The sequence below is a fragment of the Hyla sarda genome, chromosome 2 (assembly GCF_029499605.1).
Source record: "Hyla sarda isolate aHylSar1 chromosome 2, aHylSar1.hap1, whole genome shotgun sequence".
Lineage (NCBI taxonomy): Eukaryota > Metazoa > Chordata > Amphibia > Anura > Hylidae > Hyla > Hyla sarda.
In genome coordinates, this window is record NC_079190.1 from 314,051,844 (window position 1) to 314,077,805 (window position 25,962).

Here is a 25,962-nt window from a genome sequence, read left to right on the forward strand (position 1 = left end):
TTGTTGTGCAATTTCTCCCGAGTACGGGAATACCCCATATGTGACCCTAAACTGTTTCCTTGAAATACAACAGGGCTCCGAAGTGAAAAAGCGCCATGCGCATTTGAGGACTAAATGAGGGATTGCATAGGGGTGGACATAGGGGTATTCTATGCCAGTGATTCCCAAACAGGGTGCCTCCAGCTGTTGCTTAACTCCTAGAACGCCTGGACAGTCAGTGGCTGTCCAGAAATGCTGGGAGTTGTTGTTTTGCAACAGCTGGAGGCTCCGTTTTGGAAACCCTGCCGTACAATACGTTTTTCTTTTTTATTGGGGGGGACAGTGTAAGGGGGTGTATATGTAGTGTTTTACTCTTTATTATGTGGTAGTGTAGTGTAGTGTTTTAGGGTACATTCGCACTGGCGTGTTACGGTGAGTTTCCAGCTGGGAGTTTGAGCTGCGGCGAAAAATTTGCCGCAGACCAAATTTGAAGCAGGAAACTTACTGCAAACCTGCCCGTCTGAATGTACCCTGTACGTTGACAAGGGGGGGACAAACCTCCAGCTGTTTCAAAACCACAACTCCCAGCATGCACTGACAGTGCATGCTGGGAGTTGTACTTTTGCAACATCTGGAGGCACACTGGTTGGAAAACTTTCAGTTAGGTTCTGTTACCTAACAGTATTTTCCAACCAGTGTGCCTCCAGCTGTTGCAAAACTACAACTCCCTGTTTCAGCATGCTGGGATTTGCAGTTTTGCAACATCTGGAGGGCTACAGTTTATAGACCACTGCCCAGTGATTTCCAAACTGTGACCCTTCAGATGTTGCTAAACTACAAATCCCAGCATGTCCAGACAGCAAAGAGCGGTTTGAGCATGCTAGGAGTTGTAGTTTTGCAAGATCTGGAGGGATACAGTTTAGAAACCACTATATAGTGGTCTCAAACTGCAGCCCCCCAGCTATTGCAAAACTACATATTGCAGCATGCCCAAACAGCAAACAGCTGTCTGGGCATGCTGGGAGTTGTACTTTTGCAACATCTGGAGTGCTACAGTCTCAGACTGTAGCCCTCCAGATGTTGCTAGGCAACTTACCGGCTTCCGTAGGATCCAGGGAGCCGTCCTCTTCTGCCGCTCGCCGCCCGCGCCCATCTCCGTCGCCGCCCGCGCCCATCTCCGTCGCCGCCCGCGCCCATCTCCGTCGCCGCCCGCGCCCATCTCCGTCGCCGCCCGCGCCCATCTCCGTCGCCGCCCGCGCCCATCTCCGTCGCCGCCCGCGCCCATCTCCGTCGCCGCCCGCGCCCATCTCCGTCGCCGCCCGCGCCCATCTCCGTCGCCGCCCGCGCCCATCTCCGTCGCCGCCCGCGCCCATCTCCGTCGCCGCCCGCGCCCATCTCCGTCGCCGCCCGCGCCCATCTCCGTCGCCGCCCGCGCCCATCTCCGTCGCCGCCCGCGCCCATCTCCGTCGCCGCCCGCGCCCATCTCCGTCGCCGCCCGCGCCCATCTCCGTCGCCCGCAGCCTCCGGAGGGGTAAGAAGACCTTTGGCGTTCGGTCCCCGTCATTTTCCCCGTCCTGCCCCGCCTATTGTGGGTGGGCAGGACAGGGAAAACAAAAGTAAACCCCTCTGCCCCTGATCTGCTATTGGTGGACGCATCTAGACCACCAATAGCAGAGATAGGAGGGGTGGCACCCCTGCCACCTCACTCCTATCGCTCCAACCACGATCCCCCTTCTATTCCGGGTCACCATAGACCCGTAATGACCCAGAATCGGCGCAAATCGCAAGTGTGAATTCACTTGCGATTTGCGCCGATCGCCGTCATGGGGGGGGTCTAATGACCCCCCTGGGCATTTGCACGGGGTGCCTGCTGATAGATATCAGCAGTCTCCCCGGTCTGGTCCCCGCCAGGCGCGCGGCGGGGACCGAAATTCCCACGGGCGTATGGATAAGTCCTTCGTTCCCAACAGGTTAATGTCTTTCCCAGTTAATTCATGTTCGTTTTCAAATCCATTTGATACTTATGCAAACGACAGTAAAAGGATCCCATTGATGTCAATGGGATTTTTGTACACTCCTTTGTCACCCGTTTGCTTCCTATTCTGTTTTATTTTATTTTATTTCTTTTTTGATGGCGTAAAGATGTTGCATGCAGTATATTTTTCTCTGTTAAAAAACGGGTTATTTAAAATGGACATTGAAGTCTAAGGCATTTTTCCATTTTTTGCACTCCCCCCCCCCCCCCCCCCCCCCCCAATCTAAGGTGAGAACCTGAAAGATAATAATTTTGGGGCAAAATTGAAAGGAAGAAGAAAAGGAAAAAACGCCCCATTTGTAAATTTTGGGGGCTTCTAGTTCTACGCAGTGCATTTTTTTCAGTAAAAATGACACCTTATCTATATTCTGTAGGTCCATACATTCACAAGAATACCTAATTTGTTTAGGTTTTATTTTATGCACCAAAATGTGTATGTTTAACCTGTTCAGGACGCCGGGCAGTGGGACGTGGGGCGTATGCATACACCCGTGGGAATTCCGGTCCCCGCCGCTAGCCGGTTGGGGACTGGACCGGGATGCATGCTGAAATCATTCAGCATGCACCCCAGCACATCGCGCCCCCCCCCCCCCCCCCCACACCCCCCATGTCGGCGATCGCAGAAAATCGCATGTCAATTCAGACATGCGATTTTCTGCTTTTCCGGGCTGATCAGGTCTCTGGTGACCCGATCACCCAGAAAATAGCAATGATCGGAGCTGTCAGGGACAGCCCCGATCATCTTGAGGGCTAGGAGTGAAGTTGCAGAGCTGCGATCTCCTCCTATCCCCTGCCATTGGTCAGAACTGATTCTGACCAATGGCAGAGCAGGACAGTGGGTTGCCATGGCAACCCCCTGTTCTGCCCACCCCTGGATGTCGAGGGGATCGTGGGAAGAAGATGGAGGCTGGTACCTGCAGGAGAAGATGCCTGGGGACCCCGGATCTTCGCTGGAGACTGCTGGATCCTGGATCAGGTAAAGTGAAAGTAAAACGATCTTTACTGTGGCAACCACTAGGAAGGCCGAACTGCAACTCCCAGCATGCCCAGACAGCCAGAGGCTGGAGGGTCACAGTTTGGAGACCACTGTTACATTGGTGCCCAAATGGTAGCCCTCCAGATGTTGCCAAACTACAACTCTCAGCATGCTGGGAGTTGTAGTTCTGTAACATCTGTCCCTTCAGATTTAGCAATTTTCATGACATTTTTGAAAATTGATGCTATACTTTGAAGCCCTCTAATTTTTTCAAAAATATGTCCATTTTATGATGCCAACATAAAGTGGACCTATTGTATTTGTGAACCATCTTCTGCAGCATCCCGGTCTCTGCCCTCCATTTCTGCTTCAGAGAGGGTGCTTGCATATCAACAGTTTTGACTGTAGATTAGCCAGGCAGTAAAGTGTGCGAAAATGCAATTTCATAGCCTATCCCGACATCAATTTTCACCCCTTGAGGTCAGCCAAAAATCTTAATTACCCATCCTTATATCACTTGTAGGGTCATCTACCCTTGTACGTCAAGTCTACGTCATAGTTGTAGAGAGTGGGTGTTCTTATTGCCAATTTTTACTGTAAATCAGCATAAGTCTGTGATCACCGACCCGTTGCCCCCCTTCCTGTGATCAAAGCAGGCCTGAAATTTGGGTTGGTGCCATGTCTCTCCTGAACCCAGCCAGCAAATCAGCAGGTACAGGGGTGTGTGAAAAAAAAAAAAAAAAACACTTGTCCAAGGGACTAAAACTGAGCACAATCTACTTGTACCTCATGGTGATCCACTTGTCCTGGTACACCAAATAATTATAACCAAAATAATAAGTAAATAAAGTCTTTAGTAGTTTATTACATTTTTGCACTTTAGTTTTTCCTCCTCACCCTATAATAGCCATAACTCCTATTTTGCCATCTACAGACACATATGAGGGCTTGTTTTTTGCGGGACCAATTGTTCTTTATAATGACACCTTTTTATTTCTTAACATATGCTCCGAAACCAAAACATTTTTTGTTTGTGAGGTGAAATTGGAAAAAATAAATCCAGTTTTGCAAATTGGGGGGGTTTCTCTTTTATGCCATTTCACCTTGTGGTTAAACTAAATGTTATTTTAATACTTTAGGTCTGTCTGATTTAAGCGATGCCAAATTAGTTTGGTATCTGTCATGTTTTACTGAGGGAAAAAAAAATTCTAAACTTTTTAGAATTAAATTTTTTTTATTGACATTTTCTGACCCCTATAACATTAAATAATGTTGCAGGCTGCAAAAAAAATTTAAAATAAACCATCACTCACCTGCCTGGGTTCCCGTGGAGCGCCACTACAGCTGATCGGTCCTCCGGTCCATCTTCTTCATACTTCCATGTGAACGAAGCGTCACATGGTGCTCAGCCTATTATGGGCCGAGGCAGAACATCGCGGAGGCCGGCGATAGGCTGAGTGCCATGTGACGCTTCGTTCACACGGAAGTATGAAGATGGACCGGAGGACCAATCAGCTGTAGTTGCGCTCCGCGTGAACCCAGGAAGGTGAGTGATGGTTTATTTTAATTTTCTTTGCAGCCCGGGCAGGGCGGAGGAGTAGTAGTCTGCTCTAGAGTTCTCCTTTAAATAAGTAATAATTGTGACTCGGGGGTGTGGAAATTTTATTTAAAAAAAACGACTTGTCCACGGGACTAAAATGGAGCAAAATCTACTTGTCCCTTATGACGATCCACTTGTCTGGGCCAATTTTCGCTTTTACACTCTAATTTTTTCCTCCTTGCTCTATAATAGCCATAACTACCTACTATAATGATACCTTTACATTTTTCAATAACATATTCTCTGAACCAAAAAATATATATTTAGGTGAAGTGAAATTGAAATAGTAAAAGATTATTTTGCAGATTTGGTTGGTTTTCTTTTCTACGCCATTTACCTTGTGGTTGAGATAACATGTTAGTTTCGCACTTTAGGCCGGCGTGATTACAGCGATACCAGATTTGTATAGTTTACATCATGTTTTTCAAATAAAAAAAAAAAATTCGGAACTTTTTAGAATTTTTTTTAATTGCCATTTTCCCCCCCTGTAGCTTAATTTTTTTTCCACATACCAGGCTGTATGAGGGCTAATTTTTTGCGGCATAATCAGTTTTTGTATCGGTACAGGTATTGATCTGACTTTTTAATCACTTTTTTTTTACTTTTTTTTTTCTGGGATATTATAAAAATTGCAATTCTGTGGTTTGGTATTTTTTTTTTTTTTTTTACATTTACCGGACAGGATACATAATGTTATATTTTAATAGGTTGTATAATTACGCACGAAGCGATAGCAAATATGTTTATTTTTATTATGTTTGCATGTTTTTATATAGGAAAAGGGGTGATTTGAACTTTTAACATGGATGGGTGTTTTTTTTTTTAAACTTTTATTAAAACTAGAGGTGCACCGAAATGGAAATTTCAGAAACGAAACCGAAATTAAAAAAAATGTCCGGCCGAAACCGAAAATGACTTCTCCCCGTCTTCTGGTAAAATGCAGCGCTCCGCTCATTAGATTCCCCCACATTAGATTGCCAGCTCCCCCACATTAGGTCGAGAGTTCCCCCCACATTAATAGGCAGCTCCCCCACAATAGTAGGCAGCTCCCCCACAATAGTAGGCAGCTCCCCCACCTTATGTCAGCAGTTCCCCCACAATAGTAGGCAGTTTCCCACAACAATATTAGGCAGCTCCCCCCACATTTGTACTCAGCTCCCCCCCCCCCACATTTGTAGGCAGCTCCCCCCCCCCCACAATATTAGGCAGCTCCCCCCCCCACAATATTAGGCAGCTCCCCCCCACAATATTAGGCAGCTCCCCCCCACAATATTAGGCAGCTCCCCCCCAACAATATTAGGCAGCTCCCCCCCAACAATATTAGGCAGCTCCCCCCCCCACAATATTAGGCAGCTCCCCCCCCCCCCACAATATTAGGCAGCTCTCCCCCACAATATTAGGCAGCTCCCCCCCACAATATTAGGCAGCTCCCACCCACAATATTAAGCAGCTCCCCCCCCCCACAATATTAGGCAGCTCCCCCCCCCACAATATTAGGCAGCTCCCCCCCCCCCCCCACAATATTAGGCAGCTCCCCCCCCCCCCCCCACAATATTAGGCAGCTCCCCCCCCCCCCCCCACAATATTAGGCAGCTGCCCCCCAACAATATTAGGCAGCTGCCCCCCAACAATATTAGGCAGCTGCCCCCCAACAATATTAGGCAGCTTCCCCCCACCCCACAGTCATACAGCTTCCAGCCATATACAGTGTATGGCTGGAGGCTGTATGTCTGTACTGCTGCCCCCACAGTGTTCCGGTCACCGCTCCTCTAGCCCGGGGTCACATCTACTGCTATGGCATATGGACCATAGCAGTAGGTGCCGGGAGCGGTGACCGGAACACTGAAGAAGATGACGCGGTCACTTACCAGGCCCCGGCCGGCGTGCGTTCTCCTGCGACGATCCTGCGGTCCTCCTGCGTCTCTATGGTTGTACGCACGGGACGTCAGTGACGTCCCGTGTGTACGACCATAGAGGCGGAGAAGCGAAGGACCAAAGGAGGATCGCAGGAGGACGCCGGGGAATGGTGAGTGACCGGCGGACATCCTTATGTCCCGAAAAGATTTTTCGGGACACAGGGATGTCCGGGATAGGATTAGGAATACTTATTTTTATGTGCCCGGGCCGGCTCCCGTGTGTGGCTGCAGGGCGGGGGCCGACCAGAGCAGGTAAAAACTAATACTGTGTACTAAAAACCAGGGGGCCTCCAGCTGTTGTGAAACTACAACTCCCAGCATGCCCGGACAGACTTTGCCGGTCCGGGCATGCTGGGAGTTGTAGTATCACAACAGCTGGAGGCCCCCTGGTTTTTAGTATACAGTATTAGGTTTTATATGCTCTGGCCGGCCCCCGCCTGCAGCCACACACGGGAGCCGGCCCGGGCACATAAAAAGAAATATTCCTATTCCGGAGAACGCGTCCCCCCCCAGATGTTGCGACCGCCCCCCCCCCTGCACCCCCCACGAGTCCCTCTGCCACTGGCAGTGTTTGCAACTTGTGCTGTGAGCGGGCAGGTGGGTCATTATCGGCACATTTTTTGTTGTTTCGCATTTCTCCGAAACAGCTATTTTCGGCCGATATGTATCGGCCGCCGATATATATCGGCCGCCGATATATCGGTGCATCCCTAATTAAAACTATATATTTTTTTTTTTTTTTACACTTTTTATTAGACTTATAGGAGGGATCATTAGATTCCTCATACAGATGAATAGAGTTCTATTGAACTCAATTGATCTGTGTGCTCTGCGATTCATTGATAGAACCTGGTCCAGACAGGATCTATCAATGACAGAGCAACGGGACAGCAGGAAATAGAGGTAAGCCCTCCAGCTACTTCTATAGTGGATCGCACCCCTCGCTATCATGTTGCGCGCAGGGGGGGGGGATTGGGGGGGGGGGGGGCGATCCACCCCACTATCCCACCAGGGAGCATACACATGTCCCTTTAGACGCCGCTTTCAGCTTTGACAGCGGCAATCTAAAGGGTTAATAGCCAGCCGCGGCAATCGCCGCATGCTGGCCATTAGCGGCGCCCCCCCAGGGGCTTCAGAGTATGGAGTGGGCAGGAGCCCGCTCCATACAGACTGCTGAGAGCCGCATGCTGGTTATTAGCGGCCGTGTGAAACTTGCGACCCGTGTAGACGTGCGACCGCTCCTCCCCTCAGCCCACTTCGTACAGACTGCAGAGTGCCGCAGGGCTTGTCAGGTCCGGCCCTGCTTGCCCGAAGCCCGGGCTACGGGCCGGAAAAATTCACAGATCGGGCGATAGGAATTCCACATCCCTGTGACCTATGGGTGGGCAAAAAAGTGAACTCCAGCTGCCTAAAAATATGCCTGTTGTGTCCCAAAATGGTGTGACCCTTTAACAGTGTGCATCAAAGGCAAAATGGGAAGTTTGGTTTTCCCTTACAGCCATTGCTGTGTCGATTGTTCAAGGTACCTAAAGTGCTTAAAATGGTTCTGAGGTGAAGCTTTACTGTGGAAATGAAAATATGTGCGTCTCTTTTGAAACTTTAACTTATAGGTTGTCTTTTTTTTTTTGCCTTCTAGCTTACACCTTGGATGGACTTCTAGTCTTTGCTCTGCTTTTTGTCTGTACCTGCGCTTATTTCAGAAAAGTTCCACGTTTACGTTCTTGGCTTTTGTCTGAGAAGAAAGGAGTATGGGGAGTTTTCTATAAGGGTAAGTGTGTAGGTTTCAATTTTATAGTAAAGTCCTGTTATCAGACTAAACACATGCTTCTAAAGAGTCTTCCTTTCTCCAGAAGATGAACACACCTACCCTTAGGGCTCGTTCACACGAGCAGATTTCAGACTGGCAATGGATCTCCCGCTGTGAGTCTAAAAAGGGGCAGGGTCTCCGTGCCCTACCCGCAGCAGATTTTCGCCAGCAGAATCTCCGCTGTTTAAAATCTGCCACAGACTCTATTGACTTTACTGGGGTCTGCCACGGATTTTCAACAGCAGAGATTACACTGGTGAAAATCTGCTGCGGGTAGCACACGGACACCCTGCCCCTTTTTCAAACTCTCAGCTGGAGATCCGCTGCAAGTTTAAAAATAAATCTACATGGCTGACATGCAGGCTATCAGAGCATGATGGGAGTTGAAGTTTTGCAACAGCTGTAAGCAGACAGCTTGTGGCAACACTGCTGGAAACATGTGTCTCCAGTTGTTGCAAAACTACAACTCTATCCCTGGACAGCTAAATGGATGTGTGGGCATTCTGGTAGTTGTAGTTTTGAAACAGCAGGAGGGACCCAGCTTGCAGCAACATTGCTGTAACACAGAATTATACCAATCGTGCCTCCAGCTGTTTCAAAATTACAACTCCAAGCATGCCTGGTAAGCCAAAGGATGTTTGGGCATGCTGGGAGCTGTTGTTTTCAATTGCCAGCGTTTACGGTGTATGTGTCTGTATGTCTATAGCATAAAGCCAGAGAGGAAGCCGTGCAGTGATTGGCTGTCTGCCAGGCTCCCTCCCGAGACCATAAAGTCAGAGCAGACTGAGGGAGGGTGAGGAGTCATCATAGTGAGGGGAAAAAGAGGGACACACCTCCTCCCTCTGAGAGACTCAAAAAGACAGTGAGCAAGATTAGCAAGAAAATAAAAGGTAATTCTGAGAGAGTTATATGGATCGTAGACACGCAAAAATTAGATGTACATGATCAGGATGAGGAACTTGGTAACCTATAACAATTTTATTTTATTTATTTATTTTTTGCGGGATCTGACTGGTACGTATTAAATAAAAATCACCATAACCATGCTGCATAAAGCGGAGCATGGCATAAAGCTAATTTAAGGACCTCTACGGATGTTATTTTATTACATGACAGAAGATTGATAAGTGTGTGTACATATTCTTCAAAATGGCTTCCAAATAATAACTATCACTGTTTGGACTGAGTAGTTTAGCCAAAACACTTTACAATTAATATCACAAGAAATGGGGCGTGGCTTGGCCGCGAGACGAGATGGCCGCTTAACTGTACAGCTCCGCAGCAAGCCCGTGGGATAAAGCTACTTTCTCCCTGCCAGCGACTCACCCAGCGACTCCAGGTGCTTACACGGCACCATGGCGACTTGGAGCAGGAAAAGGACGACCAACCCAGGAGAACATAAGACTTTAAAGCACTTTTTTGCTCCGGGCTCGGATTCGGCGCGAGGGAACAAGGATGGCGCTGCCTCTTCTCGCTATGGCGCTGACACAGTGAGTCCTACCCTGCCTACATCCCTCGGGACCCCTTCCCAGGCTGCGACTACCTCTGATCACCCCTCTGGGTCCATGTCCCCCTCCAGAGCCGGTCCTACCTGCTATCTGCCGACTGATTGGGCTGTCGCCACAGACCCCGGCCAGGAAATGGCGACGGAGGGAGAAGACGATACCCTACCGCTACAGCCTAGTGATGTATCTGCCTTGCTGGAGGCTGAATCTAGCTCACCACCACAGCGCTGTGCCTCTTCTCCCCTTGCTAGTCCGGCTAAGCAAAAACCGAGGCTCTCTGCTGCCACAGAGGACCCATGGACCGCTGACCCCATAGGAGACGCTAGCGGAGGGGTGAGTGGAGAGGATGTCTTCGCCTCTTATCAGGCCTCTAACAGAACGGTCTCGGAGGCGACTCTGAAGGAGATGCTGCAGCTACTCCGGTCCTCCCTACACATGGACTTCGCTTCGCTGCTAACGCCTGTCAGTTCCTCGGTTAAGGCCTTAGAACGCAAAGTGGTCCATACCGAATCTAAGATGGCAGCCTTTGCTGTGGCCCACAATAGCCTGGTGGATGCGCATAACGCACTAGATGACAAGATTGCAGCTGTACAGGAGAAACTGGTGGACTCAGAAGACCGCAACAGGAGAAACAATGTCAAATTCAGGGGCATCCCTGAGACGATCCCAGGCTCTCAACTGTCAATCTATGTAAGGGAGCTGACAAAACATCTTCTACCTGAATTGGAGCCCTTTGAGTACAGCATTGACAGGGCACACCGAGTGGCTAAACCAAGTTCTTTGCCTGATGAAGTTCCGAGAGATGTATTGGCCCGCTACACTTTCTTTAAGACTAAGGACTCACTCCTGCGTATTTCGAGGAAAAGCAAATCCCTTCCAGCGCCTTATGAGGGTATCCAGCTTTTCGTGGATCTCTCAGCTGCCACACTCCGAGCGAGGAGGAATCTTAACCCCATCACCCAGGAACTCAGGAAGATGGGGGTCCCTTACAGGTGGGGCTTCCCCACGAAGCTCCTTGTGCAACACCGCAACAGGATGCACGCCATCTCCTCGGTCTCGGAGGGACATGAGCTTTTAAATGGATGGGACCTTGAGGCTCCTGGACGCTTCGATTCACGGCCCCGCTCCCCTGACCAGGGACCCTCGGCGCCTCCCTAAGCCGGACTGTGAGCTGTCAACTACAGACCTTCACTGCCAAGATTGGTTGTCTCCTGTCTGAGAGCGTATTATCCCCTATGGCTTTAGCTGCTTAGTACATACTATAGTTGATTATTTTTCACGTTCCCGAATTATAGGTGTCTGTTGATATCTACTCCATTGTTTTTGTCATGTTAGTTTGCTTTTACTTTTTTTTTCTTTGGCTTGCAGTGCTTTCCACACCAGCTTCATTGACTGGGCGTCCTGTGACTGGAGGGGGCGGTGAGCGGCGGGTGAGTCTTGCTGCATTGGTGCATCCCCTTTTTCTTCTCCCTCTTCTTCTCCCCCTTACTCGCTCTTCGTTATTATTTTGCCACTCTCCCCCCTCCCCCCCACATCCCACCGCCTCATCTCTGGCTCCTTTTCCTCCTCCGCACCTATTAGCTGATTCCTACTTAGTGGTTATGGGTATGAAGGTGATGTCCCTAAATGTGAACGGACTTAATAGTCCTCAGAGACGAAACTTTCTCTGGCGGGAGGCGTTGCGCAATCCTGTGGATATACTGTGCATCCAGGAGACACATGTGTCCTCTGCTCATCCCCCACCTCTGCGTCATAGAAAGTTCCCAACTATTGTCTCTTCTGAATATGTCAAGAAGAAACGGGGGGTCCTGATAGCGTTTAGCGATAATCTTGCAGTCAACATACAGCAAACAGTGATTGATCCTCAAAGTCGCTACATCATCATAGTGGGTCTCATTGATAATATTGAATACACTATAGTGAATCTATACGCTCCTAATACAGGTCAGGGTCGTTTTTTACTGAGATTGATGAAGAGGGTGGACAGGATCCGGAGGGGTTCCCTGGTGGTGTGTGGAGACTTTAACTCAGTAGCGTCTCCTCCTCTAGACTGCTCCACCAATATTAGCACTCGCAGCTTTTCACTAACAAATTTCCTAATGGCTCATGACCTTTTTGATATATGGAGACTGCAGCATGCTACAGAGCGTAGTTACACACACTGCTCAGCTAGATTTCATTCTTTCTCCCGCATAGACATGATTCTGATAGGTAGGCCCCTACTAGATAGAATTTCAGGGTCTGACATTGGTCTTAGGACGTGGTCAGACCACGCGCCGGTCTTTGTGACCATATCGGATGTTTTCCCTAAACACTCAGATTTTGTGTGGCGTGCCAATTCCCACCTCATTGCAAACAACACTCATGCTTCCTTTTTAGAAACCGTCCTGACAGAATACTTCACCCTGAATACGACCCCTGACGTCGATCCCACAACAGTATGGATGGCCCACAAGGCGGTGGTGAGGGGTGCATTTATTCAGTTAGGGGCCACCCTGAAAAGACGTAGGACACTTGAGCTAAACGAGTCCCTTAATAAGATCAGGGCTTTAGAGGCCATTCAGCATTCGTCCCCAGCTGGTGATGTTGGAGACACTGCTGAACATCTGCGGGCCGAGCGGCTGCATATGAGGAGACTCTTGTTGCATGACTACGAGAAATCACTTAGGAAGTCTAAACTATCTTACTATGTACATGACAATAAAGTAGGATCACTTCTAGCGAAAAAACTGAAACCTGAGTTCCTCAAGCAGCGTATCTCTACCCTTAAACACCCTACTACTCTGCAGCCTCAAACCTCCCCCCGACAAATAGCAAACGCTTTTAAAGAGTACTATGAAGCACTCTATAATCTTAATCAAGATCCCTCGTGTCCCCAGCCTCTTCAACCTGACATTGACGCCTTTCTTGCCTCTTTACATCTCCCTCAACTCTCCCCTTCTGCTTTATCTATTCTAAATCGACCTATCTCCCCTCAGGAAATAACTGACGCTGTTAGGACTATGCCCAACAACAAGGCACCGGGACCGGATGGTCTCCCCAATGAGTACTATAAGAGATTCTTACCCATATTACTCCCTCACTTACACCTAGTGTTCACGACATCTGTAGAGACGGGCTCTCTTCCAGCAGATATGCTAGATGCCCTCATAACTACTATCCCGAAGCCTGGCAAATCCCCTGACTTGCCTTCAAATTATCGCCCTATTTCACTCCTTAACGGGGACATTAAGCTATACGCGAAGGTGATTGCGGCCCGTCTTCGGTCCTTTATGCCCGCTTTACTAGGGGAGGAGCAGGTAGGGTTCACACTGGGTCGCCAAGCCCCCGACAATACACGGCGGGTTATCTCCCTGTTACAACATTGTGAGGGTGGGGGAGTCCCTGCGATCTTTTTGACCCTAGATGCGGAGAAAGCGTTCGACAGGGTGAGCTGGCCTTATGCTTTTTCTGCCCTAAGGGCCTTTGGTTTTGAGGGCCCTATCGTTTCCGCTATACAGGCTTTGTACTCTAACCCTGTGGCGAAGGTTTTTACTAATGGAGCACTCTCTGGCCGGCTCACCCTGTCGAATGGAACCAGACAGGGTTGCCCCCTTTCGCCCTTGATCTTTCTCATTGCTATAGAGCCCCTAGCCCAAGCGATTCGCTTACACCAGAACATTTCGGGGATTACAGTGGGGGACAGGGAGCATAAATTAGCACTTTTTGCTGACGATGTGCTCTTGACCTTGGCGAACCCAGCCTCCTCTTTGCCCTCTCTTTTTGAGACTCTAGACCACTTTAGCAAATTATCGTACTATAAGTTGAATGTCACCAAAACTCAGGCACTCCCAGTAGGACTCCCCATCGAGTTGTTGGAGTCCCTCCGCCCCCGGTTTCCTTTAGATTGGCAGCGTCACTCTGTTGACTATCTGGGTATTAAACTCACCTCACCCTCCTCTTCTCTGTTTGCCTCCAACTTTCTACCGCTCCTTTCCGCTCTGTCCACTTTTCTCTCTACCTATGACAAACGCATGCTATCCTGGTTCGGCCGTATTGCGGCATTCAAAATGATGCTTCTGCCGAAGATGCTATACCTCTTCCGAACTCTCCCCATAGCCATTCCCCAATCCTACTTTAAATCTGCTAACAGGCTGCTGGATGATTTCATCTGGCAGAATAAGAGACCTAGGGTCTCTAGGCGAGTCATGACACACCATAGGGGAATGGGAGGCCTAGGCAGACCAGACCTGGAAGATTACTATAGGGCGGCTATTCTAGAACAGATGACACATTGGTGGTCAGGGAACTCCAACAAGTTGTGGGTATCTGTTGAGACAGCCCACAGCACGGATTGCTCCCTAAGATCAAGAATTCTGGCTCCCCTAGCAAATAAACCACCTCTTCCCACCCCTCTTTCAGCAATTAATGTCACGGACAGGATCTGGGCTACTAGCATTACAAAATTTCCCACTCTAACCCAATGTCCTGCTAACCTTATCCCCCTTGAGCAACTACTCCTACACATACCTGACCTGGATCTTTCTTTGTGGAAAGCTGCGGGCATTCATAACATACAAGACATTTTAGATGACTCAGGCACAGTTCATTTCCCATCAATTCGAGATCGTTTCAACATCCCACATACGGAATTTTACAAGAGCCTTCAGATTAGAAGCCTACTTAACACGGGATGGCTACGCTCTTTTAGACTACCTCCGAGAATGCTAGGCTCGCTGGGATCATCGGGCCCCCTGAGGGGTGGGATTACACTTTTCTATGATATGCTGAATGGAAAGACGGAACTCGTCCCTCTGCCATTCATGTCCCGTTGGGAGAGTGAACTTGGAGTCTCGATCTCCTTAGAACAGTGGAAACTGGCCTTCCAGACTGTTAGAGATAGCTTCAAATGCGCAAACCATCAAGAAGCAATGTTTAAGACAATTCATAGGTGGTACTTTACACCCCACAGATTGCACAAAATAGACACTGCCTGCTCAGAGAGGTGTTGGAGGGGGTGCGGACGAGAGGGGACTTTGCTGCACGTCCTTTGGGACTGTCCTGCTCTGGGTAATCTTTGGAGAGGGATCGAGTTAGTGGTCTCTAGGATGATGGGGATAACCTTCTCACTGTCTCCTCTAATGGCCCTCTTAATGATTGGTCTGGATGAGATCCCTTATGACTCACGCACTGTGATTGCACACCTCCTCATGTCAGCTAAATTATTCATTACCAGGCACTGGAAATCTCCTACTGTGCCTACCCTATCTGAAATATTGGCCAACGTAAACCTCTCCTATGACTATGAAAGAGCGTTCGCCTTGGCTAACCTGTCTGAACCCTGTTTCCAAAAGAGGTGGGAGGTGTGGAAGCACAGTGCACATTATGTCCCCCTGGGAATGCATACTGGCTGAAGTCCTTCCACATGATCTTTCACTGTCTTCCCTGACTCCGCTACGTCCCATCTGCTCCCCTCCCTATCTTTTCCCAAGGGAGATGCACCACGTGTTGTTCACGCAGTGCTTACACTTTCTCTTGCTTTTTGCCCGCCTGCTTTTTGCCTTTTTGCCTCGCCGCCTTCTCCAGTTCACATAATGTCACAAGCCAACTTGGCCTTCTCTAGGTGCTGATCGGAGCGGCTGCTCCGAGCCGACAGTCTTTAAGATGTACTGCTACATTAATATTAATACTCTTGATTGTTTCAACCAATTTGTTTGTGTTTGATATATGGGTAACGGTCTTTTTTCTTTTGCACCTTGTTTGTCAGCTCTAAGACACTGTCAATTGTACTCATATGGAAAGTTTATTACTTTGACAGTAAAGAGGGGTCTATAGTTCGTTACATATTACATCTACCTACAGTTTAATATCTAACTGACCGCACCCATAATGGATGCACTACCTATATACTCTCCATTCGGATAGCTATACCCTTCCCTACTATATTCTAAGATCCGTTTACCTTTTTTGGTTCAATTAGTTACTGTTTTTTCCAGGATGCAGAGATTGCTTCGACTAGTAACTATGTTTTCCCCACACTTTCTCCTCTGCAATGTTTCTCTTGTGTCATAGCCTATTGTGTGGTGTCCGTTTTGTATTGTAAAACTTGAATAAAGATTTTAAAATGAAAAAAATATCACAAGAAATAACATGCCTGGACAGATCCTATACAGTTTACAAAGGTTAAGACCAAAGTTGATATACCTGTAATGTGAAATATTGTTGGATTACTACAGATTTTTTGAATCGGGGGAGAGAGAAGTATTAGGACAAGTATTTACCACTTGTGAAAGAAGTTAAAGTAGTTATACCTAGTCTGCCGATAATACATTGCCCAAATATGTGTGAGCATGGTTCTAGCATCATCCATGCTCATAGTATTTATAGCTTCTTCATCTATTTGATGCTTAACTGTGTATCTGGACGTACTCTGTCTGGCTGATTTATGTCTATATTTTTCCTAGGTGAAATGTAGTTGTCTGTGGTACAGCTGTAGCCTGTGTGTTTAGTAATTGGTCATTACTAGATGCCTTTTTTCAAAGGAGACTATGCTTGAATGGGTGGGGGGGTTGGGCTAATAATTTTTTTTGTTTGTATTTTATCATCTCTCTCCCAATCTCAATGAATGCACCTCTAACAGTTTATTCTTGCTTCTTTAACCATTGGTGCCTGTTGGAAGCAGCATTTCCAGTTTTTCTAGAAGGACTTGGGAATTTTCATGAGTAAAGAGATATTAAACAAACAAATGTAACATATGAAAGATTGCTATCCAGTTAAAATATTATTGATATTAAATGTGATACTCTGGTACCTCAACTTACAATGACCTCGGTTTACTAGATTTTCAACATACAATGCTACAGGCAGACCAGATCTGTGAAACATGTCAATGGCTGGAAAAACTAACTGATCAGATTGTTAAAAACACCTGTACTACTGAAATGCATGCACTGACAGGCTGTCTGGTAGTGCCTCCCTACAGTACAATAGTTCTGTACTACTTTTTACCTATGCTAGTTGCTCCTTTGGACACCAGGTTAAGTGTACTGTGTGTACTGTACAAGACTCTAAAGAAGCTCCTGTCCTCTACATAAACAGTGATTTACAGCTCCAGCAGCTCTTTCTGACATATAAAAGTACTTGCTTTATCTGTATTAGATATCTACTTATCTTTCTTTTAAAGGGGTACTCCCCCAGAATTTTTTTTTTTAAATCAACTGGTGCCAGAAAGTTAAGCAGATTTGTAAATTACTTTTATTTAAAAATCTTAACCCTTCCAGTACTTATCAGCTGCTATATTTTCCAGAGGAAGTTCTTTTCTTTTTGAATTTCCTTTGTCTGACCACAGTGCTCTCTGCTGACACCTCTGTCCATGTCAGGAACTGTCCAGAGCAGAAGCAAATCCTCATAGCAAACCTATGCTGCTCTGGACAGTTCCTGACATGGACAGAAGTGTTAGCAGAGAGCACTTTGGTCGTGACAGAAAAGAAATTCATAAAGAAAATAATTTCCTCTGTAATATACAGCCCCTAAGAAGTACTGGAAGGATTATGATTTTTCATAGAAGTAATTTACAAATCTGTTAAACTTTCTGGCACCAGTTGATTTAAAAAAAAAAAGTTTTCCAGCGGAATCCCCTTTTAATTCCGGGAATCGCTGATCGGGACGATGCCTGGCATTAACCATTTGCACGATGTGATCAAAGTTGATCGTGGTGTCTAAATGCGGGAGTTAACGGTGCCGGTTAGCTCAGCGGAGCAGTGAAATTGTGGGTCCCGATCAGCTAAGTCAGACCTGGGCATTTTACAGCCGACAGTCAGCGCGGGCCAGTCAGAGCCAATCAAAGGACCATATGTGGCCCGCGGGCCGTACAATGACCAGGTCTGAGCTAAGTGGACGGCAGAAGGGACCTTATCTGCCTCCTTGCCGTCCAATCAGTGCTCCAAAGCTCTGGCCAGCCATGGCAGGCTAGAGCAGCAGAGCACCAATAACACTGTTCAATGCTGAGCCAAAGCTCAGCATTGAACAGTATATGCAATTGCAAGATTGCATGTTATAGCCCCCTATGGGGACTAAAAAAAAAAAGTTAATAAAAGTGAATTCCTTCCTTCCCTAATAAGAAAAAAAGTTAAAATCACCTCCTTTTTCCCATTTTCTTAAAGGGGTTATCCAGGAAAAAACTTTTTTTTATATATATCAACTGGCTCCAGAAAGTTAAACAGATTTGTAAATTACTTCTATAAAAAAATCTTAATCTTTCAGTACTTATGAGCTGCTGAATTTTAGTTCTTTTCTGTCTAAGTGCTCTCTGATGAAACCTGTCTCAGGAACTGCCCAGTTTAGAAGCAAATCCCCATAGCAAACCTCTTCTACTCTGTGCAGTTCCCGAGACAAGCAGAGATGTCAGCAGAGAGCACTGTTGCCAGACAGAAACCAACTAAACTTCAGCAGCCAATAATTATTGAAAGGATTAACAATAAATTATAGAAGTAATTTACAAATCTGTTAAACTTTCTGGAGCCAGTTGATATATCAAAAAAAACGTTCTTTCCTGGAATACCCCTTTAAATAAAATAACTGGGCTAAAAGCCTGAAGAATTCACCTGCCCGGTGCCCGGACCTGCATGTCCCGGGCGTCGGGCGGTATAATCTCGACATCCCTGTCTTAGAAGACAAGGAGGGAGAAAACAAAAATACAAAAGTTAAATTGTCTGTGTCCTTAACTCCTTGGGGACGGAGCCCATTTTAACCCTAAGGACGGGAGCATTTTTTGCAATTCTGACCACTGTCACTTTAAGCATTAAAGGGTAACTCTCATCGAAAAAACTTCTGATATATTTCAGATGAATGTATGCAGAATAACTTTACAATTGCATGTCATTAAAAAATATGCTTCTTTCTATTTAATTTTCCACTTTGAAGAAATGACCACTAGGGGTCTCCCTACCAGTCCTGGCAGCAAGCATTTCAGACTCATGCTGGAGTCCTAAACACTACGAGCTGCCAGTCTGCTTTGTTCACAAAGGAGAACTCTCAGAGCTGCCAGCCTGCTTTGTTCACAGCCTGTTTGGCTGTGAACAAAGCAGGCTGGCAGCTCTGAGTGTTTAGGACTCCAGCATGAGTCAGAAATGCTTGCTGACAGGACTGATCGGGAAAAATACAATAGAAAGAAGCATATTTTTCATTAACATGCTATTGGAAAGTTATTCAACATTCATTAATCTAAAATATATCAAAAGTTTATTTGATGAGAGGTACCCTTTAATAACTCTGGGATGCTTTTAATTTTCATTCTGATTCCGAGAGTTTTTTCGTGACATATTCTACTTTATGTTAGTGGTAAATTTTTGTCGATACTTGCATCATTTCTTGTGAAAAATTCCAAAATTTGATGGAAAAAAATAGAAAATGTTGCATTTTTCTAACTTTGAAGCGCTCTGCTTGTAAGGAAAATGAATATTTCAAATAAATTATACATTTATTCACATATACAATATGTCCACTTTATGTTTCCATCATAAAGTTAACATGTTTTTACTTTTGGAAGACCTCAGAGGGCTTCAAAGTTCAGCAGCAATTTTTCAATTTTTCACAAAATTTTCAAAATCGGAATTTTTCAGGGACCAGTTAGTTCACTTTTGAAGTGGATTTGAAGGGCTTTCATATTAGAAATACCCCACAAATGACCCCATTATAAAAACTGCACCCCTCAAAGTATTCAAAATGACATTAAGTAACCCTTTAGGTGTTTGACAGGAATAGCAGCAAAGTGAAGGAGAAAATTCAAAATCTTCATTTTTTACACTCGCATGTTCTTGTAGACCCAGTTTTTGAAATTTTACAAGGAGTAATAGGAGAAAAAGCCCCCCAAAATTTGTAACCTAATTTCTCTCGAATAAGGAAATACCTCATATGTGTATGTCAAGTGTTCGGCGGGCGCAGTAGAGGGCTCAGAAGGGAAGGAGCGACAATGGGATTTTGCTGAAATGGTTTTTGGGGGCATGTCACATTTAGGAAGCCCCTATGGTGCCAGAACAGCAAAAAAAAACACTTGGCATACCATTTTGGAAACTATACCCCTCAAGGCACGTAACAAGGGGTCTTGTGAGCCTGAACACCCCACAGGTGTTTGACGACTTTTCGTTAAATTCGGATGTGTAAATGAAAAAACATTTTTTTTCACTAAAGTACTGTTTTTCCCCCAAATTTACCATTTCTACAAAGGGTAATGGGAGAAAAATCCCCCCAAAATTTGTAACGCAATTTCTCTAGAGTACGGAGATACCCCATGTGTGTCCCAAAACTGTTGCCTTGAAATACGACAGGGCTCTGAAGTGAGAGAGCGCCATACGCATTTGAGGCCTGAATAAGGAATTTGCAGTAGGGGTGGACCCAGTTACAAGGATGGGGCTTGTCTCCACCAAAACCCTACAGCAGTGTTTCCCAAACAGGGTGCCTCCAGCTGTTGCAAGACTCCCAGCCTGCCAGGACAGACAATGGCTGTCCGGCAACACTGGGAGTTGTGGTTTTGCAACAGCTGGAGGCGCCCTTTAGGAAACACTGCCGAATGAGACGTTTTTCATTTTTATTTTGGGGGGGGGCGGCGATGTGTAGTGTTTTACTTTTTATTATTTGTTAGTGTAGTGTAGTGTTAAGGGGACATTCACACAGGCAGAGGTTCACAGTATAAACCCGCCCACAGTATAAACCCACTACAAACACGCCCGTGTGAATGTACCCTGTACATTCACATGGGGGGGGGGGGCCCCCAAACCTTCAGCTGTGGCAAAATGACAACTCCCAGACAGACCGTACATGCTAGGAGTTGTAGTTTTACAACAGCTGTGGGCACACTGGTGGGGAACCACTGAGTTAGAGAACAGACTCTAGCTCAGTGATTCCAACCCATGTGCCTCCAGCTGTTGCAAGACTACAACTCCCAGAATGTACGGTCTGTCAGTGCACTCTGGGAGTTGTAGTTTTGCAACAGCTGGAGGCACACGGGTTGGAATCAGTAAGTTAGGAAACAGACTCTAGCTCAGTGTTTCCCAACCAGTGTGCCTACAGCTGTTGCAAAACTACAATTCCCAGCACGGCCAGTCAGTCAGGGCATGCTAGGAGTTGTAGTTATGCAACAACTGGGAAAAAACTGTTTGGAGACCGCTAAGTAGTGGCCTCCAAACTGTAGCCCTCCAGATGTTGCAAAACTACAACTCCAAGCATGCCTAGACTGTCCAGGCATGCTGGAAGTTGTAGTTCTGCAACATCTGAAGGGCCAGATATTGCAGAACTACACGCCCAGCATACCTGACTGTTTGGCCATGCTGGGAATTGTAGTTTTGCAACATCTGGAGGGCTACACTTTGGAGACCACCATATAGTGGTCTCCAAACTGTGCCACTTCAGATGTTGCAAAACTACAACTCCCAGCATGCACAGACAGCCTTTGGCTGTGTGGGCATGCTGGGAGTTTTAGTTTTGCAGCTTTTAGAAGGCCACAGTGAAGATCACTTATCGCGATCTTCACTGCAGCCTTCTCCGCCGCACTTTCCGGCCGCCGTTCCTGATGCCACCTCCGAAGGTCCGGGTAAGCCGGGCCATGCTCCCCCCTCTCCGCCCGTGTTCCCCTCGCTCTGCACCGACTTCGATCGGTGGGCAGAGCGGGGGGAAATTAACTCTAACCCCCCGCCCCCCTCCTGCCATTGGCAGGGGATAGGAGGGGGTGGCAAAACTGCCACCTCGCTCCTATGCATTAGGCTGTCTCTGACAGCTCCGATCATGCTTATTTTGCCGGGAGATCAGGTCACCAGTGACCCGATTTGCCCGGATCGCGGCAAATCGCAGGTCTGAATTGACCTGCGATCGCCGACATGGTGGGGTCTCAGGACCCCCCTAGGCATTGCCACGGGATGCCTGCTGATAGATATCAGCAGGCATCCCGGTCCGATCGCCGCCCGGCAAGCGGCAGTGATCGGAAATACGGAGGGCGTATGGATACGCCCTCCATCCTTAAGTGACGGGACGTGAGGGCGTATGCATACGCCCTCCATCCCCAAGGAGTTAAAGGGGTACTCCGGTGAAAAACTTTTTTTTTTTTTTTATATCAACTGGTGCCAGAAAGTTAAACAGATTTGTAAATTACTTCTATTAAAAAATCTTAATCCTTCCTGTACTTATTAGCTGCTGGATACTACAGCGGAAATTCTTTTCTTTTTGAAACACAGAACTGTCTTCTGACATCACGAGCACAGTGCTCTCTGCTGACATCTCTGTCCATTTTATGAACTGTCCAGAACAGCATATGTTTGCTATGGGGATTTCCTTTTACCCTGGACAGAGATTTCAGCAGACAGCTCTGTTTTTCAAACGGAAAAGAATTTCCACTGTATTATTCAGCAGCTAATAAGTACAGGAAGGATTACGTTTTTTTAATAGAAGTCATTTACAAATCTGGTTTACAAGAAGATAATTTGGGCTCAGGGTAAAGGATATGAGGACACCGCTGGTTTAATTATCAAGATGTTATTATTTATTAATAATAGAATACATTTTAGAGACGCAGTGAGTCGTGATCTGCAGGGCCCTTGTAGAATCACAGCACTCACTGTATAATAATATATATAAAATAAAATATACTACTCTAAAATGTATTCTATTATTAATAAATAATATCTTGATAATTAAACCAGCGGTGTCCTCATATCCTTCTTAAACCAATTATCTTCTTAAACCAGTTTTATTTTTTCACCTTGGGTATAGGTGTTATTTATTGGGCAGCCAGGGTAACCATTGGTTACAGTTGAACAAAGAGCCACTCCAATTCTCTTCTAATTTACTTTCTGGCACCAGTTGATTTAAAAAAAAAAAAAAAAAGTTTTTCTGTGACGTTGGTGGGCGGAGTCTTGCGTTACTGCACTGAGGAAGGAGTTTACATCAGGAAGGAAGACAGCACAGCACCAAGAGGCACAAACAATAGTGAAGCCACAAAAAAAAAAAAATAAATAAATAAATAAATAAAAAAGTCTCTGTACGTTTACCACCCCAAAATGTAAATGTTTTTAAATTTATTTTTTTTTTAAGGAAAAATTTTAGTGCCACATATGGGTTATTTACGTGGTCTGTAAAAATTCTAACAATTTTGTGCCTTATTCTATTTTAACACAACAATCATTTTAAAATGTAGTGAGTACGCCAGCATGTACGTGTCCTAAAATTAACAAGGTGTGCAGTGTGTATTTTCAACCTTAAAATTAAGAGTTGTTAGTTATATAATACATTTTTCTTTAATTAACATTAACCCCTTAGGGATGGAGGGTTTTCCAGTTTTTGCACTTTCGTTTTTTCTTTCTTACCTTTTAAAAATCATAACCCTTTAAATTTTGCAGCTAAAAATCCAGATGAGGGCTTATTTTTTGCGCCACCACTTCTACTTTATAAGGACATCAGTCATTTTACCCAAAAATCTACAGCAAATTGGAAAAACAAAATCATTGTGCGACAAAATTGAAGGAAAAAATGCCATTTTGTAACTTTTGGGGGGCTTCAGTTTCTACGCAGTACATTTTTCGGTAAAAATGACTGCTTATCTTTATTATATAGGTCCATACGACCAAAATGATACCCTACTTATATAGCTTTGATTTTGTCGTACTTCTGGAAAAAATCATAACTGCATATAGGAAAATGTATACGTTTAAAATTGTCATCTTCTAATTTTTTGTGCCGTGATCTGAAGTTTTTAGCGGTACCATTTATGTATTGATCGGACTTTTTGATCACTTTTTTTTTTTTTTTTTATTGGGAAAAGGGGGGCGATTCAAACTTTTTTATTTATTTTTTTTGCAATGTTATAGCTCTCATAGGGGGCTATAACACTGCACACACTGATCTTTTACATTGATCATTGGTTTCTCATAGGAAACCAGTTATCAATGATTCTGCTGCTTGACTGCTCATGCCTGGATCTCATTCGGCGATCGGATAGCATGGAGGCAGGTAGGGACCCTCCGGCTGTTCGTGATGCCGTGGCAAAATCGGATGCCGCAGCGATCCCGAACAGCTCCCTGAGCTAACCGGCATTAGTTTACTTTCCCTTTAGGCGCAGCGTTAAACTTTGAACGCCGCGTCTAATGGGTTAATAGCGTGTGCCACCGCGCACTATTAGCCACGGGTCCCGGCCGTTGTTAGAGGGGCCCCGCGTTATAGAAAGAGAGTGGGCTGAGGGCGTATAGGAACGCCCTCCATCCCCAAGGAGTTAATATAGTAGCTTTATTTCATGATGCAGAACAAGAACAGTTTTTAAAGTGGGTGTTAATTTCCTTTTCTGCAGACGTATGCACTTTCTGTAAGCCAGGTTGGACCTGGAATACATATGCGACTTTGAAATGGAGATGCAACTGTTTTTCTTTATAAATAGCAACTATCGCATTAAAAAAAATACATAACCACTGCAAAGTAAAAAAAAAAAAATTACTACATGAGCAGATTTCAAAAATGGTGCTTTGGTGTAAGCAAAAATAATAAAGTCACAGCATGTATAGAAAAGTCACACATGCGCAGCTTGATAAATCTCCTTCATAGTCGTTAACAAAAACAACACGTAATGTTTATTTACTTGAAACCTATTATGAGTCTCGGCTATTTTGGCTGCGGCCAAGACTCCACTCATCTGGTCCCAGTGTGGGTAGCAGCCTTTTTAGCAGTCTAGATGGTACCGGTGAGTGGAACATAGAATGTGTCTGCAGAAAAGAACCATTTGGCCCATCTAGTCTGCCCAATATTCTGAATACTATTGATAGTCCCTGGCCCTATCTCATGCATGCTTTTGCACTGTATTTGCAGCTATCACTTCTACATGAAGGATATTTCAAGCCTCCACTATTATAATACAATATTCAATAAAGTAATATTTTCTGATATTACCGATTATCGATATCGACCGATTATCGGTTTGGCTGATATTATCGGCCGATAATTACGATTTTGGACATAATCGGTATCGGCAATTACCTTGCCGATATGCCAATAATGCCCCGCCCCCGCCCAGAGATGACCGTCGCCGCCTCTGCCCCATTGCCTCCCCCCATTCTCTGCCCACATACTGCCGCCGCTGCCCCATCCCCGGTGTTATAATTTCCTGTTCCCAGGATGCGCGATACTTCTGGCTCCTGCGCTGTTGCTGTGCGCTGCGTAATGACGAGTGTCGTCCCCAACGCGACGTCACCGTGCGCACAGTGACAGCGCAGAACGCCGACGGTGCCAGAAGTATGGCGGACCCCGGGACCAGGTAATTATAACACCGGGGATGGGGGGAGGCGATGGGGTGGCAGCGTTATGTGGGCAGATGATGGGGGGGGCGCGGCGGTATGTGAGCAGAGGATGGGGGGGCGGCGGTGGTATGTGGGCAGAGGATGGGGGGGGAGGCGATGGGGCAACTGTGGTGGTTACTCAGGCCCCCAGGACAGGCAGGGGGAGAGAAGCGGGTGCCCGCTTTAAATCATTGATCTGCAACAGCTTCTGCCCCGCCGGGGGGGTTTGTTGAAATAGCCGATAACTTATATCGGAATATCGGTATAAGTTATTGGCTATCGGCCTGAAAGGTGACCGATTATCGGTATCGGCCCTAAAAAATCGATATCGGTCGATCCTATTTTAAACCTTTGCCCCTCTAATTTTAAAACTATGTACTTTTGTGGTAGTTTTTGATCCTTTCCGTGTTGATCCCCTTTATGCATTTAAAAGTTTCTATCATGTCCTCTGTCTTTTCTTTCTTCCAAGCTAGATGCCCAATCCACAACTTATTGATTCTCAAAATAGCTGTTGTCAACTATTTTCATATTGATGAGGTGGTCATAGGGCTGGGCGGTATACCGGTTCATACAGAATACCGAAATTTTTTCCCTGCACGATATGAATTTTTCCCATACCGCAATACCGGTCGGGGCACTTTAAATGAATGACTTGCGGGACGCCGGCGCTTTAAATGAATGACTTGCGGCTGCGGCGCTTTAAATGAATGACTTGCGGGCCGCCGGCAACCTGTCACTTCCCCGTGCAAGCGCTAAAAGCCTGGCTTTTAGCACTTACAAGGGGAGGTGACTGCTTCCGGCTCGCAACTTAAAGGAAAACTTCCCTCATCCACACTTATACAAGTTAGGGAGAATAG

The 25,962-nt window shown here is 46.2% G+C and overlaps 1 protein-coding gene across 1 annotated transcript in view; it reads left to right on the top strand.

Moving 5' to 3' along the window:
* The window catches only part of TMEM167B (transmembrane protein 167B), a 39,447-nt gene that overhangs the window by 3,781 nt on the left and 9,704 nt on the right, over nt 1-25,962 (top strand). The window contains exon 2 of the mRNA XM_056557716.1: nt 8,143-8,274. Coding sequence (XP_056413691.1) covers nt 8,143-8,274 — 132 coding nt within the window. The remainder of the gene's footprint in view (nt 1-8,142; nt 8,275-25,962) is intronic.